Raw genomic sequence first — 14,256 nt, 5'->3', positions numbered from 1 at the left:
TAAGTATGTACTATATAGCAACTTTACTGAACTTAACCTAATGCTTAATAAAGAAATGTATGGGTAAAATTGTGTAATATTTCTACCCATTTCGGGTGCGATACATTTGTTCTTTATATTGTCATGGCCAAGTGGTTATGGTAATCAGAATGTGAAACCACGGGCTCATGGTTCACAGCCCATTACCGCAAAATATTGTTCTGCACTTTATGGGACATTTTAGAGTGATCGTCAAATTCCACTACTACGTTAAACAAGAGTAACCCAGCATTTTGCGGTGGGTGCTGTTGACTAGCTTGCTTTCCTTCTAGGCTGTCCATTCCAAGCTATGGATAACCATGCCCTTTGTCTCACTTTGCACATAAATTTGTAAAAAAAAAGTAACTTTTGTCTTACTTTGTGTGAAATAATGAAACTTGTATTATTCAAAGTTTAAAACAGAAAATCTAGCATAAATGTTTTGGCCAGTTTATATAGAAGTCACACATATTCTGTGATATATCACAATAAATACGTAAATAAAACTATTGATGCGCTAATAATTTATTTAAGATTAAAAATTACCCAAATAATTTGTTAATGTTGTTAGCATCCACTTATCTGAGCTACTATGATTTTAATTACTAAAACCTACAGTTTTCATCTGATTATTATATTGGCACTGCAGTCTCAAGGGAGTAGTACATTTATTTTTATTTTAGTGGAACACTGAGTTTGAGATATGTGATCTTTTAAAACGAATCTTTAGTAATTTTCCACAAAAGCTCATACGATAGTGTAGAAAATTATTCGTTACTTACTAATCTGAAGAAAGTCTATATTTTCACACCCCCCCCCGTCTTACGGTAGTACAGTCCGCTGTTTTAAGGCTTATTTAGGACTCCACAAATTGGATTTCGATACCCCTAGTGGGAACAAAATCGATAGCTCAGTGCGTAACTTCAAACAAACAAGTAAATTAAAGACTATTACATTTTTCTTTCATTACTGTAGATTTAAAGTTTGCTTTTCGATTTAAAAAGACTCCAAGTATGTAGCTATTGTATATTAAGAATGAAGGTGGATTAATCCTAAAGCATCGATAACTTTTTATCAAAATGTGAATTTTTATTTATTTAACTGAAAAAAATAAAGTAAAAAGTCGACCTCCATGACACATTGAAGCCCGATTATGTAACGGCCAAATGTCAGGTAATAAGGTATACATTATTATTTAAAGAACACTAATTAATTAAAAATATACATATTTAGCTCTGAAATATATAAGAAAAAGAACATATTCATATGTGGTTATGCCATACTATTTTCACAAATATACATATACATTTATCGGGAACTTTTGGAAATGTTTGATCCCAATAAATGCATTCATTCATCGAGTTATTACACTTGTTTCAACAATTAGATAGAGATCGCTAAAATTGTAAGACTGGATATTATTGAATTTTACTTCATTATTATATAATAAAGAGAAGAAAGGAAATTTGAAGTACCTTAGTTTATTAACAGAAACATGGAAAGAAATGGCAAGTTAAAAAAAATACTACTTCAAAGATTTACAGCGATTATCAACAAACTATTTAAGTATATTTGTTTTGGCTTATCACAATTTTTTGTTGTTTTTTTCTCTTTCCATGGTTTATATTGACTTTTTATGTTCTAACTGTTAGTTTTTGTCGGAGACGCCTTATTGACTATTGTGGTGCATTGGCATCTCGTACTTTATTTAAAATGCCACGCTATTATTTGTTTCCTGTTGTAAATTATTGAGAGAAAACGTACCAATGTGCAGATTGAATATAAACTTACGATATTATCTTATCGCATTTATTTATTAACCAGGAAAGGGCGTTTCAACAATGTTTATTCTCTTTTTTCTTTTTAATTAGGTAAATCTAATATTTTGTCATAAAATTAATTTCCATTGTTTGAACAATAATGTAGCAATGAATATTGAAAGATATTTTTCAGGTGTGTGTACTAGGCGAATTTTCTCATCAATAATCGTTTTTGTATTTAAGTGTTTAGAAAATATAGACGTTAAAAAAATTAGGGGTCGTCTGTTTTACTTTTCGTCACATTCCTAAGATCAGAAAATATTGTTGTTAGATTTCACGTTTGAAAACGTGATTTAGTATTTTGTTAGACGTGGCGCTTTAATATCAGTGAACCCTGCGCTAATTTTGTTCGGAGTTTTAATTTTTGTATTATTGGATAATTAAAAGTGTTGATTACAAACGTGTTACAATTGATTACAAACTCTTATAAAGAAAATATTTTCGTGTGTTGATGATTAGAAGCTGAATATTTATAGTAATTCAATGAATAATTTGATCGATTTGTAGTGGCCCAACCACAGTGGAAGCAAGCACAAAGACAGGGTCCTTTCAAATTAACGGTAATTATGAAAGTGCCTTCGCATTTACTACAAATATTAAAATAGAGTATACAGGTTAAAACGGAGACAAAAACTTCTAAGTATTAATTTAAAATTAATATGTTTTGCTGTATTTCACATGAATATAATTCGATAATTTTCATGTTTAATCATGTAGGACAATTTTCTCTGTGAAGTAACGTGAACAAAAACATCGAACTTTGAAGTATAGTGTGTGTAACTGTTATTGTTTCACATTAAATTAATTTCATTTTGTAATTTTTATCTTGGAAGAGAAAAGCTATCGTTAACCTATTACACCAGTAGCGAAATTAAATATTGATAAACATTAATAACTTTTCATTTTACTAGAGATTTTGAAAACGTTAAAAATATATAGTACAAAGAGAGAAACTTTTAATCATTTGTTAACAACAATAGCTACATAAACATGACACACACACACACATATACACAAGCAGAAATATTACAGATTACCATAAAAAATACGGTTTATTAGGTTTAACAGCAACCGAATGTTTTTGAAGAAACTGGCGTCTGAAAGCTATTTTGGAGAATCAATCTTATGTTTCAATACTTCTCTCGGTAGAAATGTGGAATAAGATTTTTTCTTCCCAGGAATGGAATATTTGTGAACATTTTGTTCCTTATGTTAGTAGTTTAAGAGTTATTGTCTTATAAGTCTGTAACTTACATTTATGTTAAGAGTAAATTTTCGCATCTTTGTGTGTGTGTGTGTTTCTAGCAACTCTTTTCTGTATACATGCGATTTTTCACATAAGCAAAAGTTACTTTATGTCTTGTAATATTTTTAGAAAAATTAAAATTCAGTAAATAATGAAATATTAAGATAAACTTGACGGGCGTAACATATAACACTTTTTTTTAACATAGTATGACTACGTACTTAGATTGGCATTAGATATGGTTCGAATTGAGTTCATAAAAATATGTTTTACTGTATAAATTAGTTTAGGTGGCATGTTTGGTAGAGGTCCTAGTTATTTATACAACAAAGAATAAGTTTAAATTATGTTAATAGTTATGAAGAGTGTATACATACTGTTTTACTCTCCCTCCTAGTAAAAAAAAATCGTCTTTTAGCTTTGTTGATGCTGTACAAACAAGTTTTTTAAAGTACAACTTAGTAGGGTTGTCGTTCTTGTGCGTAGCTTTCATTTTAGGCTTGAGGGGTGTCATAGATAAATTCAGAGTGAAGGTTTTGGGCCTCTAAGAAGTACCCTTTGTAACAACTTCTCCTGCAAGCTAATTTGTAAAAATGAAAACGGAAATAAGCTAAATTGCATAAATTTGGCTAAGTCGTGTCTAGAAGTTAGAGGGAAAAACAAAGATTTTATTTTGGTTTTATCAGGAAATGTTACATGTGTTCTACTGTGGAAGAATTTGTGTAAAATGGTTTAGAACGTTTTATCTTATTCCATGTTTTTGTTATTCATTCTAGCAATGATTGTCTCCCAGCAAGCCGCTGCTGTTTCCAGCTTACACTCTTTTTCTCCCAAGTGAAACTCCAAGACTCTTGCCACCATATTTGGATTTCCTTTTGATTCCGGGACTGAAGGTCATTACGGTATGACCGTCGACTGTTTCTGAAAGGCTGGGAAACCTCTTTCGAGTAAAGTGACTTTTGTACGGAGTGTTTGAAGGAAAAAGAGGTTGATCTCGAATAGTCCGGATTTCTGATTTTCTGGCTTGGTGCATTGCAACGTAGAAAATAGGATGCGTAAACTAGTCTTAACGATCGTTTGGAATTTCGAATTTCTTATTCTCCGGATTTCGTATCTTAAGTAAGGCACTTTTTAAGCTTTAAACGATCCTTTGAGACTGTCCTAGAGCATAGTGCATTAAGAAAGAAAAACTCAAAACTGGAGAAGCATTTTAAAAACCCGTTTAATTAGTCGACAGAAGAGACTGGCCAGAAGAATTTAAAGACTTAGCCTGTTCGGTTGTTGTTACCAAATATTCTGATATAGTTGTGTACATAGCTGTGAACAACAAGTTCTAAGAGTGAGTCAGTGCCAGGAGAGACATTGTTTGCTTTTCTGCTGACTTTTACCTTTTACCATCTTTTCCGGGGGGGGGGGGGATTATTCATTGGTGTATAATCATAGCGCAAACTTCAAAAATCGATTGTGTTTATTATCAGTTTATAATTGTGTCTGAGCGCGCATATTTGCATGAATGTATTTTGCAACTAGTTTTGTTTGTAAATAGTGTTACTGTACTACCAAAGGTGCTAGCCACTTTGTACATAGTCATATATAATGTTTGTCCGTCTTTATCTACTATAGAAGGATGAGTGATATCACCACGAAGATGGAGGTCTGCCCCGAACGATGTTGTTTGTATTAAATGTAACTAAATAGCTGCACATTATGATGTAAATATATATATTGTCTATTGATTCGAATATATCATTTTGTCCAATACACTGCCAGTGTTTAATAGTTTTTAGCAAAGGCTTGAGTCGTTTGTAAAGCAGACTTTGTGTATAAAAAGTAACGCACATTAAAATGCTATGTTCATATGAGGCGGATGTATAGAGGTATTATAATTCATCGCACGTGTTACCGGCTATGTAAGGATTTCCCAAAATATTCGGCACATAATACTATACCTATCTATAGGGGTAAGTTACGAAAGATAGACTTGTGTGATTGTTTTAACTTCTCTGTGCCAAAAGTTTTATTTCCTAAAATCGAAAAAAAAAAAAAAAAACTCGAACTTCTTTTTTAATTTGTAGGTTAATAAATTCATCAGAATTTTAAATACAAGTTATTTTTAGCATAACCAATCCGTTATAATCCATGTACGAATATGAACAGGTAAAGATGGCAGACAGTTAGTTCTAAATGATGCGTCTGTTGGTTACATAAGAGTATTATTCTCGATGAAAATCGAGCTTTTTGTCTGTGTGTGTGGGGGAATATTTTAATCTGGAATGTCAGATTTTAAGTAAGTATCTAACAAATTGCTAGCGTTTAATTAAAGTTTTACGTTCACGCATGATTACTAGATGAACAATTTGTGCGTGCAAAACGGTATAATACTATAGAAATATCTTTTTTTCTTTCCTTTTTTCAAAATTACCTAAACGTTCTCTATCTGGTCTTGCATAGCAGCTTGGTGTGATTTGAACACAGTTTGGTGAAAAGTGTAGGTGATTTTATTTTCAAGCTGTTTATCTTTAAAGCAGAGTTTAGCCTCCGCTTTCCTTCCACGCGCTTTCAGTGATGCCGATACCCCAGCCTCTTGTCTAAAATATGTCACGTGCCAAATTAGTAATCATTGTATTTCAGTCGGAACGGGCTTCGTTGGTACTATAAGTTATTATTGACATTCTCATAAGCCAATCGTAAAAGCAGAAACCTTACCGAGCAGACAACAGTTATGGTGTTCATCAAAAATCATGTTAGATTTTACATAGTAAAATTACTTAAATAATTTGTACAGCTTTTACTTGTTTTACAAAGATATATAATTGTGCTATTATTCCGGGTTATTTGTACTATTATAAGAAAATCACCATTTTTCATGTTATAATAATCATTACAGAATATTGGAGTGAACAAGGTAACGATATACACTTGTATCAGCTATAAGTGAATGTTACCTTACGTTTATACATATAATTACTGTTGCCCTTTTAAAAAACAAACAAAATTATGCTAAAATAACATTTTTGTTTTGAAAAATTTGGAGTTTTTCAAATAAAATAAATGGCTCTGTTACTATATTTCTTTGTATATGTACATACATATATATTTGTGTGTGTGTATATATATATATATATATATGTACGTACTGTACGTTTTATATAGAAAACAATACCTCTGTACACCCGACTTTCAATAATGTGATCAGTAAAAATAAATTTGTAGAAAAAGTTTTAAGTTTTTCCTTTTTTTATTATTCGATTTGTTATGAACGGGAAGTTAAGATTTTTTTGTGCTGTGATAGGCCTAGCACGTTTGTTGGTAGGCGTACCACAGCCGCTGTATTGTACAGAACAGTCACTGTAAGAATAGTGTATTGTGGGTAAAATGTAGTTCTTGTAGATTTATTTCCCAAACAGATTTAATTCGCTCTTGCTGGTGTTCGAGTCCTGTATTTTTATGAAGCAGAAGTAAAAATGCTTTCAGCACCAAATACTGCTGTTTTCTTTTTCTTTTTTTTTTTAAATAAACAAATAAATAGCTCGCGCTTTGTTTTATTGGTGTTTGTCTTTTCACAATGTTAGGTTGAACTGGCCAATGTGAACAGATGGTAAATTAAAGTATAAAATTACAGCTTTAATTTTTCGGGAAGGTCGTACTTTTATATATCGTTAACGTATTTCTGACTACAAAATATTTTATCTCTTAATACATTCAATTTTTTTTGCAAATAACTGAAATCTCACGAGTATTTCACAAAATATTTTTTTATACACTGAATGAATGAAGCTATAAAGAAGAATTTTTCCGAGTGAAATTAAAGAAGCTTATTTAATAATATATCAACCATACCATATGTACTGCACCGAGTGCCAGAAAGGCCTTTCGCGTAATTTTAGTACATTTCAGGCCGTCTTGGATACGTTAGACATAGCAATGGTTGAAACGTTATTTGTATCAGCATGAAATAGATTTAAGTTGGTAAAATACAACACTTCATCAATTTTAATTATGTCACAACAAATAGGAATTGGCATAAGGATTTTTAACACTGTATTATTTTCAGACAATATGCTATTTTTTTGTCTTGAATTAACGTGTATTAAATTAAACATGTCTGACTATTAACGTGCCACGACCGCAAAATACCAAAGTTATGAAGGTTAAAATAATATAAAAAACGTTCCTCACGAAACAGAAATTCAAAACGTTTCACGAACGATTCTATATTAATCTGAGCGTGATCTTATACTAGGGTTATTTTTTATATACATGTTTAATAGAAGTTCTCCAAACCATTTCCTCTAGATCCATCACCATTATTATTATAACTGCAACGAATTTATACAGCAGACTAAGAGAAACGTGACTACGAGTGTTTTAAACATGTAAACTTATTACAAAAAAAAACTAAATTAGTAGCTTGAACTTATCTTAAGAGCTCGAAAAATTCTAAGCAGTTTTTCAAGGTTGCTCAAAATCATTACTTAGCAGGGAGGGAAAAAGCAGTAAGAACCATGCCTCCATATCTCTCCCCTTCCCCATAAAAACAAACAAACCTCCCCCAAGAAACAAGTATTTGTAGTGACTTTTTTAATGCTTGTATTTAATGTTGAACGTGTTACTTTGTAAGAATTCAGCATGGAAGAACAGAGAATCAATCAAGACATCTACAGTTTTTGGTACTGTACTCTATGAATCATTTTATACTAAAGTATCCTTGGTAAGGAGACTCTTTCATTTATAATTGTAACACAGTATAACGTTAATTGACTATTTTGTATGCCCCGAGTTTAAATCTCACCTTTTCAAAGGGCAAGTGCAAATTCAACATGGACTGCTCATGAAAAAATGGCAGCTGCTAATGGTTAATAAACCAATTCTCAGTTTACTTTGTTGCTGCACATTACCTCCAAGTTTTGTTATTCTGCCTCGATGACTTAATCGAAAATCCTGTCATTAACAGGATTATCAGGGTGAATAATTTTGGAACTTATCTCCTTCGTTCTCATGTTGAAACAGTCTATTGCTTCACAAAAGTTTCGGGTGACGGGCTATGTTTTGTCTTGGACTAGGATTGTTGTGTCTGCTTGGCTTACGGTGTAGTCGATTACATGTAATACTAGTTCACCTCAAACTTTCACCCGTGTGTTAAGCCTAAAAATATTTTCATCGTGGACTTTTTGAATTTTAATTTCTATTATTGTTTTATGTAACGCTGACTTAACGGTAAGATTGAGGACATATAACGCTGAAACTGTTGGAGCTCAGTGCTCGTAGTGAGCACAGCGCAGATAGCTCATTGTGCATCTCTGAATATAAACAACATTCAGTGACAAAGTATTTGTCCCAACAAATTAATCACTGATATTAGTCATTAATAACATTTTTTTTCTATAAGTAATGCCATATTTAGGTGTAAAAAGCTCGGCCCGGGATGGCTAGGTGGTTAAGGAATTGGGCTCGTAATTTTAGGGTCTTGGGTTCGAATCCCCACCACACCAAACAGGCTTGCCCTTTCAGCAGTGGGGGCGTTATAATGTAATGGGTTAATCTCGCCATTCGTCGGTAAAAGAGTAGCCCAAGAGTCTTACACTGCTAAAATAGGGACGGCTATATCTGATTGCCCTCGTGTAGCTTTGCGTGAAATTCAAAAACAAACTTTTTGTTGTTGTTGTCGGAAGATAAGTTAATACACAAAAATCATCCATTATTACAATAGGTATCTAAAGTTAACTTGCAGCTAAGGGTTCCTTTAGAATGCATTGTACCCGAGTTCCAGCCTATACCGTGCTGAACTTCGATATGAAAAATTTATACGCTTTATGGAGTTTGCTTATGTGCCAGAGTCGCTTTTCGTTTTTTATTACTTATCTCAGAACATACTATTCGGCTCCTTGTATTCCCACGCACTGGAAGAAAGAAGCATATAGCACAGAGTGGAGTTTCACTGCTTTCATGTTTACTTATGGTAAACATAATTGCATTACAAGTACTACTGTGAAGTTTTTCTCCATATGTTAAAATCACATCGAATCAAAATTATTGCATGAGCACGCACTGCTAAGAACATTAAAAAATCTCGTATGGCAATTTTTTACATATAAATTCTTCTTGAAACTATTTGGGTGAATACAAAATGTAGTTTAGGAGTATGGAGGTTTTAAAAACATAGCTGTGTAATGTAGTCGTACGTATTTTGAGACCTCGTTTTGAATTCGCTATCTGTTCAATTTTGTCAACAAACGTAAAACTGGTTAGGAAGCAAGTAATTTAAGAATTAACAGTTTTGTAAGATCGACTTCTTCAGATAAAAATACAAAACTGTTCGTAACAAAATATTTTTCACTGATCTCTAACCAAACCGGATCGACCTCCGCTAGTACAGCGGTATGTCTACGGATTTACAACGCTAAAATCAGCGGTTCGATTCCCCTCGGTGGGCTCAGCATATAGCCCGATATGGTTTTGCTATAGGAAAGCACACACACACAAGAACGACTCCGTGAGAAACCATAAAATATTTCCGCCCTTTAGCTTGTGGGTACGCTATAAGGGTGATGGTTTATCCTGTAGTGGTTGGGTGTGCTGGTCAATAGATAGGCTTAGCAACCTTACATTAAATACAAATCCTATGATCTAAATAGATAGATCCCCATCATGCACAACTAGTTTATCAGCTTTTCAACCGACGCCACGTCTCTAAATGACTTCATAGTGCTATGATTTTCATTTAGTCAGCTATAATAATTAATCGATTATTAATAATTTCTTATGCAAACTGAGCTAACGATAGAGGTAAAAAACACAAAAAAACAGTTTATTAGTTAGTGAAGACGACCCTACTTAATAAACACAATAATTACCTAATGTCATAAATCAAGACGCCATAAAAACTAAAACCTATAAACATTAAAATGTAATAAATTGCCAAATGAACATTGCTGTTACTAATCAAACTTGCAATCAGAATTCCAATACTTCTCAGCTTACATTAGCCCTATATACATTTGCTTAGTCAGAAATGCAATTTGATTTTAGTAAGCAAAGAAACAGAATTCAAAATAGATTGAAATTAATTTTAAACATTATAGTTAATAAGTTAATGAAACTAAATACAAAGAAAACACGTTTGTTTGGAATTTCCCTCAGAGGAAGCTAGTTAATACCACCCAACACCAGCTCTTGGGCCAATCTTTAAAAACAATTTATGGTGCAATTGGTCGAAACATTTTAACGTCCTTACGGCTGTAAGTTAGAACATGTTTGGTGATGGGGATGATTCGAACCCCCAGAATGCGAGTCGGATGCCTTAATCACTAGGCCTAAAGAGAAGTTACTAATCAGTGTACCCACAATACTCGAATATCACTTATTTGCAGTTGTGTACATTTTGATGGAAACAAAAACAAAAGGTAAATTAATAAAAAATAGACTATTTCAAAAATTATACTGGCGTTCTACTACTGATTCGTTAGATAAGTTATGTCTAGACTGGGCTATCATGGAGTAAATAAACTGTACAGCTGACACACTCACTCGTAGAGATGATAATTATAGAACAGAAATAGCGGAGAAATGTTTCACAAAGAGTTCACGAAATGTCAGTGAACGTTGTTTACTAGTTAACTTTCCACTTGTCTACTCTATCACTTCTAAATTAGAGACGGCTAGCGCACATATATCCGAAGTAGTTTTGCGAGAAATTCAACAAGCAAGCACGAAATAGTTTCTTTATTGAAACTACATGCGCGACATCTACACAAATGCACTTTGTTTGTTTGTTGTTGTTTTATCATGTTTGCATGTACTGAAGAATTTCTTCATGAAAATAATGTATTTGACTTTTCTGTGTAAGTAAATATATATTTTTGTATCCGATTTTGTAGGAACTAACACACGCATAAACACGTATATCTTCAAAGTCGTATTGAATAATTTAGAGTGGACTCTTGAGTATTATGACTTCTTGATCGACTTATAATACTGACACAAGCTGAATTGTGATTATAAACACGATATTATAAGAAATAATAAACGGAGTGAAGCCAGGCTCATTAATACAAATATTGATTTGGTAGTGTGTCACTACGCGTTGTAATAAAGTTCGCTTACGTGTGTTCCTGTTTTTATACATTCACAGTACTGGAACTGAGAAAGTGAGCAAATGTGGCCTTTTAAACTATTACCAAAGGAAGAAATGTGGTTATTCTTTGTGAAGAGGTGGTTCTATTATATATATATATATATACATAAAGTTTCAAAGTAATCCTATGCAATTTTTCCCCCTGTAAACCAAGGTATCACCATGAAGGAAGTTGCAACATATGAGGGGCAGACAAATCTGTTGCCTAAAGACTTGGTTTGACAGTTGTCAGCTTATGCTATTTTAACGGATGTGGTGTAGTACTATATGTGTTTGTACAAACCTTGGTTCTTGCTAAACAAACACCGCTCCCCCTGCCTACGTAAACAGGTCGACCGACATTCATGGAGTTCTCTGGCAGAGATGTATATAAAAGATTCACGTTGCATATTATTTGTCACAGCTCTACCTACCCCTCACCCCCTCCTTTCCCCGACTCACTCAACTGTTCTTTTTTCGTCACGCTTTTAACTGATTAAACGTACGAGGAACTACTGTATCGTGTGAAGAATACATCTACGGACGAGACAAAATAAAACGTGTACATCAATTATTAAGTTTCCTCAGATTTGTCGTTGTGCGCTTTCACACCGACACTAATTATTTTCCAAGATATGATACGTATCATAAATATTATAGTTTGTGTGTGTCCTGTTGTTTTTTTCCCAGGAGAGAATAAGCCAATAGCTGAATTATATATGCAAAAGATAAAACAAAATTTTCACTTGTGTTCAGTTGTTTTTTTTTTCGGCCTTAATTGGATGGATGCATTGTTCATTTAGAATTAATCAGTCATATTCAGAATATCCCGTAACACTCAATAACTCATCGTGACGTGTACTTGTGAGAGTTATAAAGTCTGTTGACATTTATCAAGGAAATATCATGAAACCTATTTCTTCACTTTAGTTCACAAGACATGAGAACATAAATATTTTTATGTTAACAAAAACAGGTGATAAAGCTTAAACAAGTAATTTACCTGGTTAATAAACAGCACAGTTAACACTGTATAATTTTGCTTAAATAATTAATTTATAAAAAAAACGTAGTTAATGCATAGAATAACATGTTTAAAATCTTAAACTACCAAATAAGAAAACACAGTTAACATATTAGATAATTTCGCTTGAAGAACTAATTTTTAAAGCACGAAAACGTGTCTATTTTTCTCACAAGTCGTATTTGTTGTGTCCATCGAGCAAGAAAGTACAATCATTATAAAATGGCTTCGTGACAAACATGTTTGGTTCACATTGAATCGTAGCTCTAAAAGAAACACGAAAATATTAACTATCAGGTTCCCCGCGTGGGTTTTAGGTTAATAATAAACATACAGTTAAACCTCACGCTTAAAAAACTTTTATGACTTCAACATATATTTTAAAAACTTCTAAAACATCATTATGTCGGACAATATATTATTTTGTCACTAAAAGTAGTGCCTAAAAAATTGTTGAAATAGTAGCACCCATTTCATATTAATTAAAATTACGTTGTTTTATAACACTCTTCCAGCGTATATTACTCCAGTTCTGGTAGAATGCTTTGTGCCTTTCTTTACACGTGCACTGAACGTGATATGACGTATCAAAATGATCTGTGTTATTTTAGACGTTTTTGTAGCAGCGCTATTGACTGAACCTTGTGACAATTTAAAGAGGTTGCTTGAAAGCAAAACATCTCAACCGCTTTATCAGTTATTTAATACTTGAGTGAGACTTTTTTTAATTTTATTTCGGTAGTTATTAAAAATGCATTTGGTGGAGAGGCTTGAAATTACTCCTAGTTGCTCGATTAAAATGTATATTAAATGAGAAATTCTAAGAACTTATGAGTGAAAGTAAAGAAAAATGTGTAGTAATATATCAACCACGTTACATCTGTCATATCCAGCATGGGTAACACTTTTCACCCAATACGAAGGTTCATCAGGCCGACTGGAATACGACAGGCACAGTCGTAGTTGAGACGCTATTTATATTATAAGTTGCATGAACAACAACTGCAGTGGTGAAAGATATATTTCACTCTAAATGTTTACTCTGGCGCGACAATATCTAAAGTTTGCAGACGTTTGAGTGTTTTGCCTTTGAAAATATATAAATAAATTTTCATTTTGTAGATGTACAGAGGGTGGCAAAAATGTGGCCCCCCCTTGAAAATGTTATTAATTTGTTATATCTTTTATTAGATAACAGAAACATATGTAAAAACTATATGTTTTTCAGAACGCACACGACGAGATCTGCTCAAATATGAACTCCTAAGTTCGACACCGGCTTTCGTAAATAACTGTTATTTTCATGATTTTACTTACATTTTCTCATACAAAGTGTTGTACACCCGCTGTAGTTTCTTCGATACACGAACATCTGTTAATATCGTCTTTAATAAATACTTAGTGGTAGAAGTCACAAAAAATACACACACAACAAAGCACTAAAACTCAGCTTTGTAGTTCTATAACGTTTATAAATTAATAACCAATAGTTTCCGAGAAAAAGCACATTTGATGCAAGAATGATTTCATTCTTTTGTAAAGTAAGAATGAAAAGAAATACAATATTTTTCTTCCTTAACTAAGAATATTTGTAGCATTTTTGTTTGTACATGTTTAAAGATAAAGGTGTCGCCCTTGAAAACATCTGTCTACCCCTCATTTATCTCTCTTTCGTCAGTTGTGAAAAAAGCATTCGAAACATTATTGAAGATAATCTTAAATTTTTATAAAACCTTGTTACAAAATAAAGGATTTAATGCGGTTTCTATCTAGTGAGAATTAGTATGAGTTCTGTTTTTGACGTATCTTCGTTTACAATGATAACAATTACGTTTTTAATAAGATTTCTTTGGTATGTAAATAAACAAAAAAAATCATGTTGTATTTTTATGTTTGTGTTAAATACCAGGATGTACATTTCGTGTTTTAAACAAGAATTTTATGAAATCGCACACTGTAAATAAAGAAATTAAGCGCGGAGCTAGAATAAAAATTTTGGGAGTGTCCGTGACCACACCAAGAAATACTGTATGTC

At 32.7% G+C, this 14,256-nt stretch overlaps 1 protein-coding gene across 9 annotated transcripts in view; it reads left to right on the top strand.

Annotated features, from left to right (window-relative positions):
- Positions 1-6,619, top strand: part of LOC143240207 (uncharacterized) — a 46,177-nt gene extending 39,558 nt beyond the window's left edge. For 7 of the 9 annotated variants that reach the window (XM_076482301.1, XM_076482296.1, XM_076482302.1 and 4 more), the window contains one exon: positions 3,861-6,619. In XM_076482301.1, coding sequence (XP_076338416.1) covers positions 3,861-3,922 — 62 coding nt within the window. In that variant the 3' untranslated portion in view covers positions 3,923-6,619. Of the gene's footprint in view, positions 1-2,345; positions 2,399-3,860 lie in introns of all 9 variants that reach the window. The other 2 variants (XM_076482303.1, XM_076482304.1) reach the window with 1 other exon arrangement.
- Positions 6,620-14,256: the final 7,637 nt, after the last annotated feature.

Source organism: Tachypleus tridentatus, chromosome 13 (genome assembly GCF_004210375.1).
Source record: "Tachypleus tridentatus isolate NWPU-2018 chromosome 13, ASM421037v1, whole genome shotgun sequence".
In the NCBI taxonomy this organism is placed as follows: domain Eukaryota; kingdom Metazoa; phylum Arthropoda; class Merostomata; order Xiphosura; family Limulidae; genus Tachypleus; species Tachypleus tridentatus.
The sequence above is the reverse complement of the archived record's forward strand: the minus strand, read 5'-3'. Positions and strand labels throughout refer to the sequence as shown.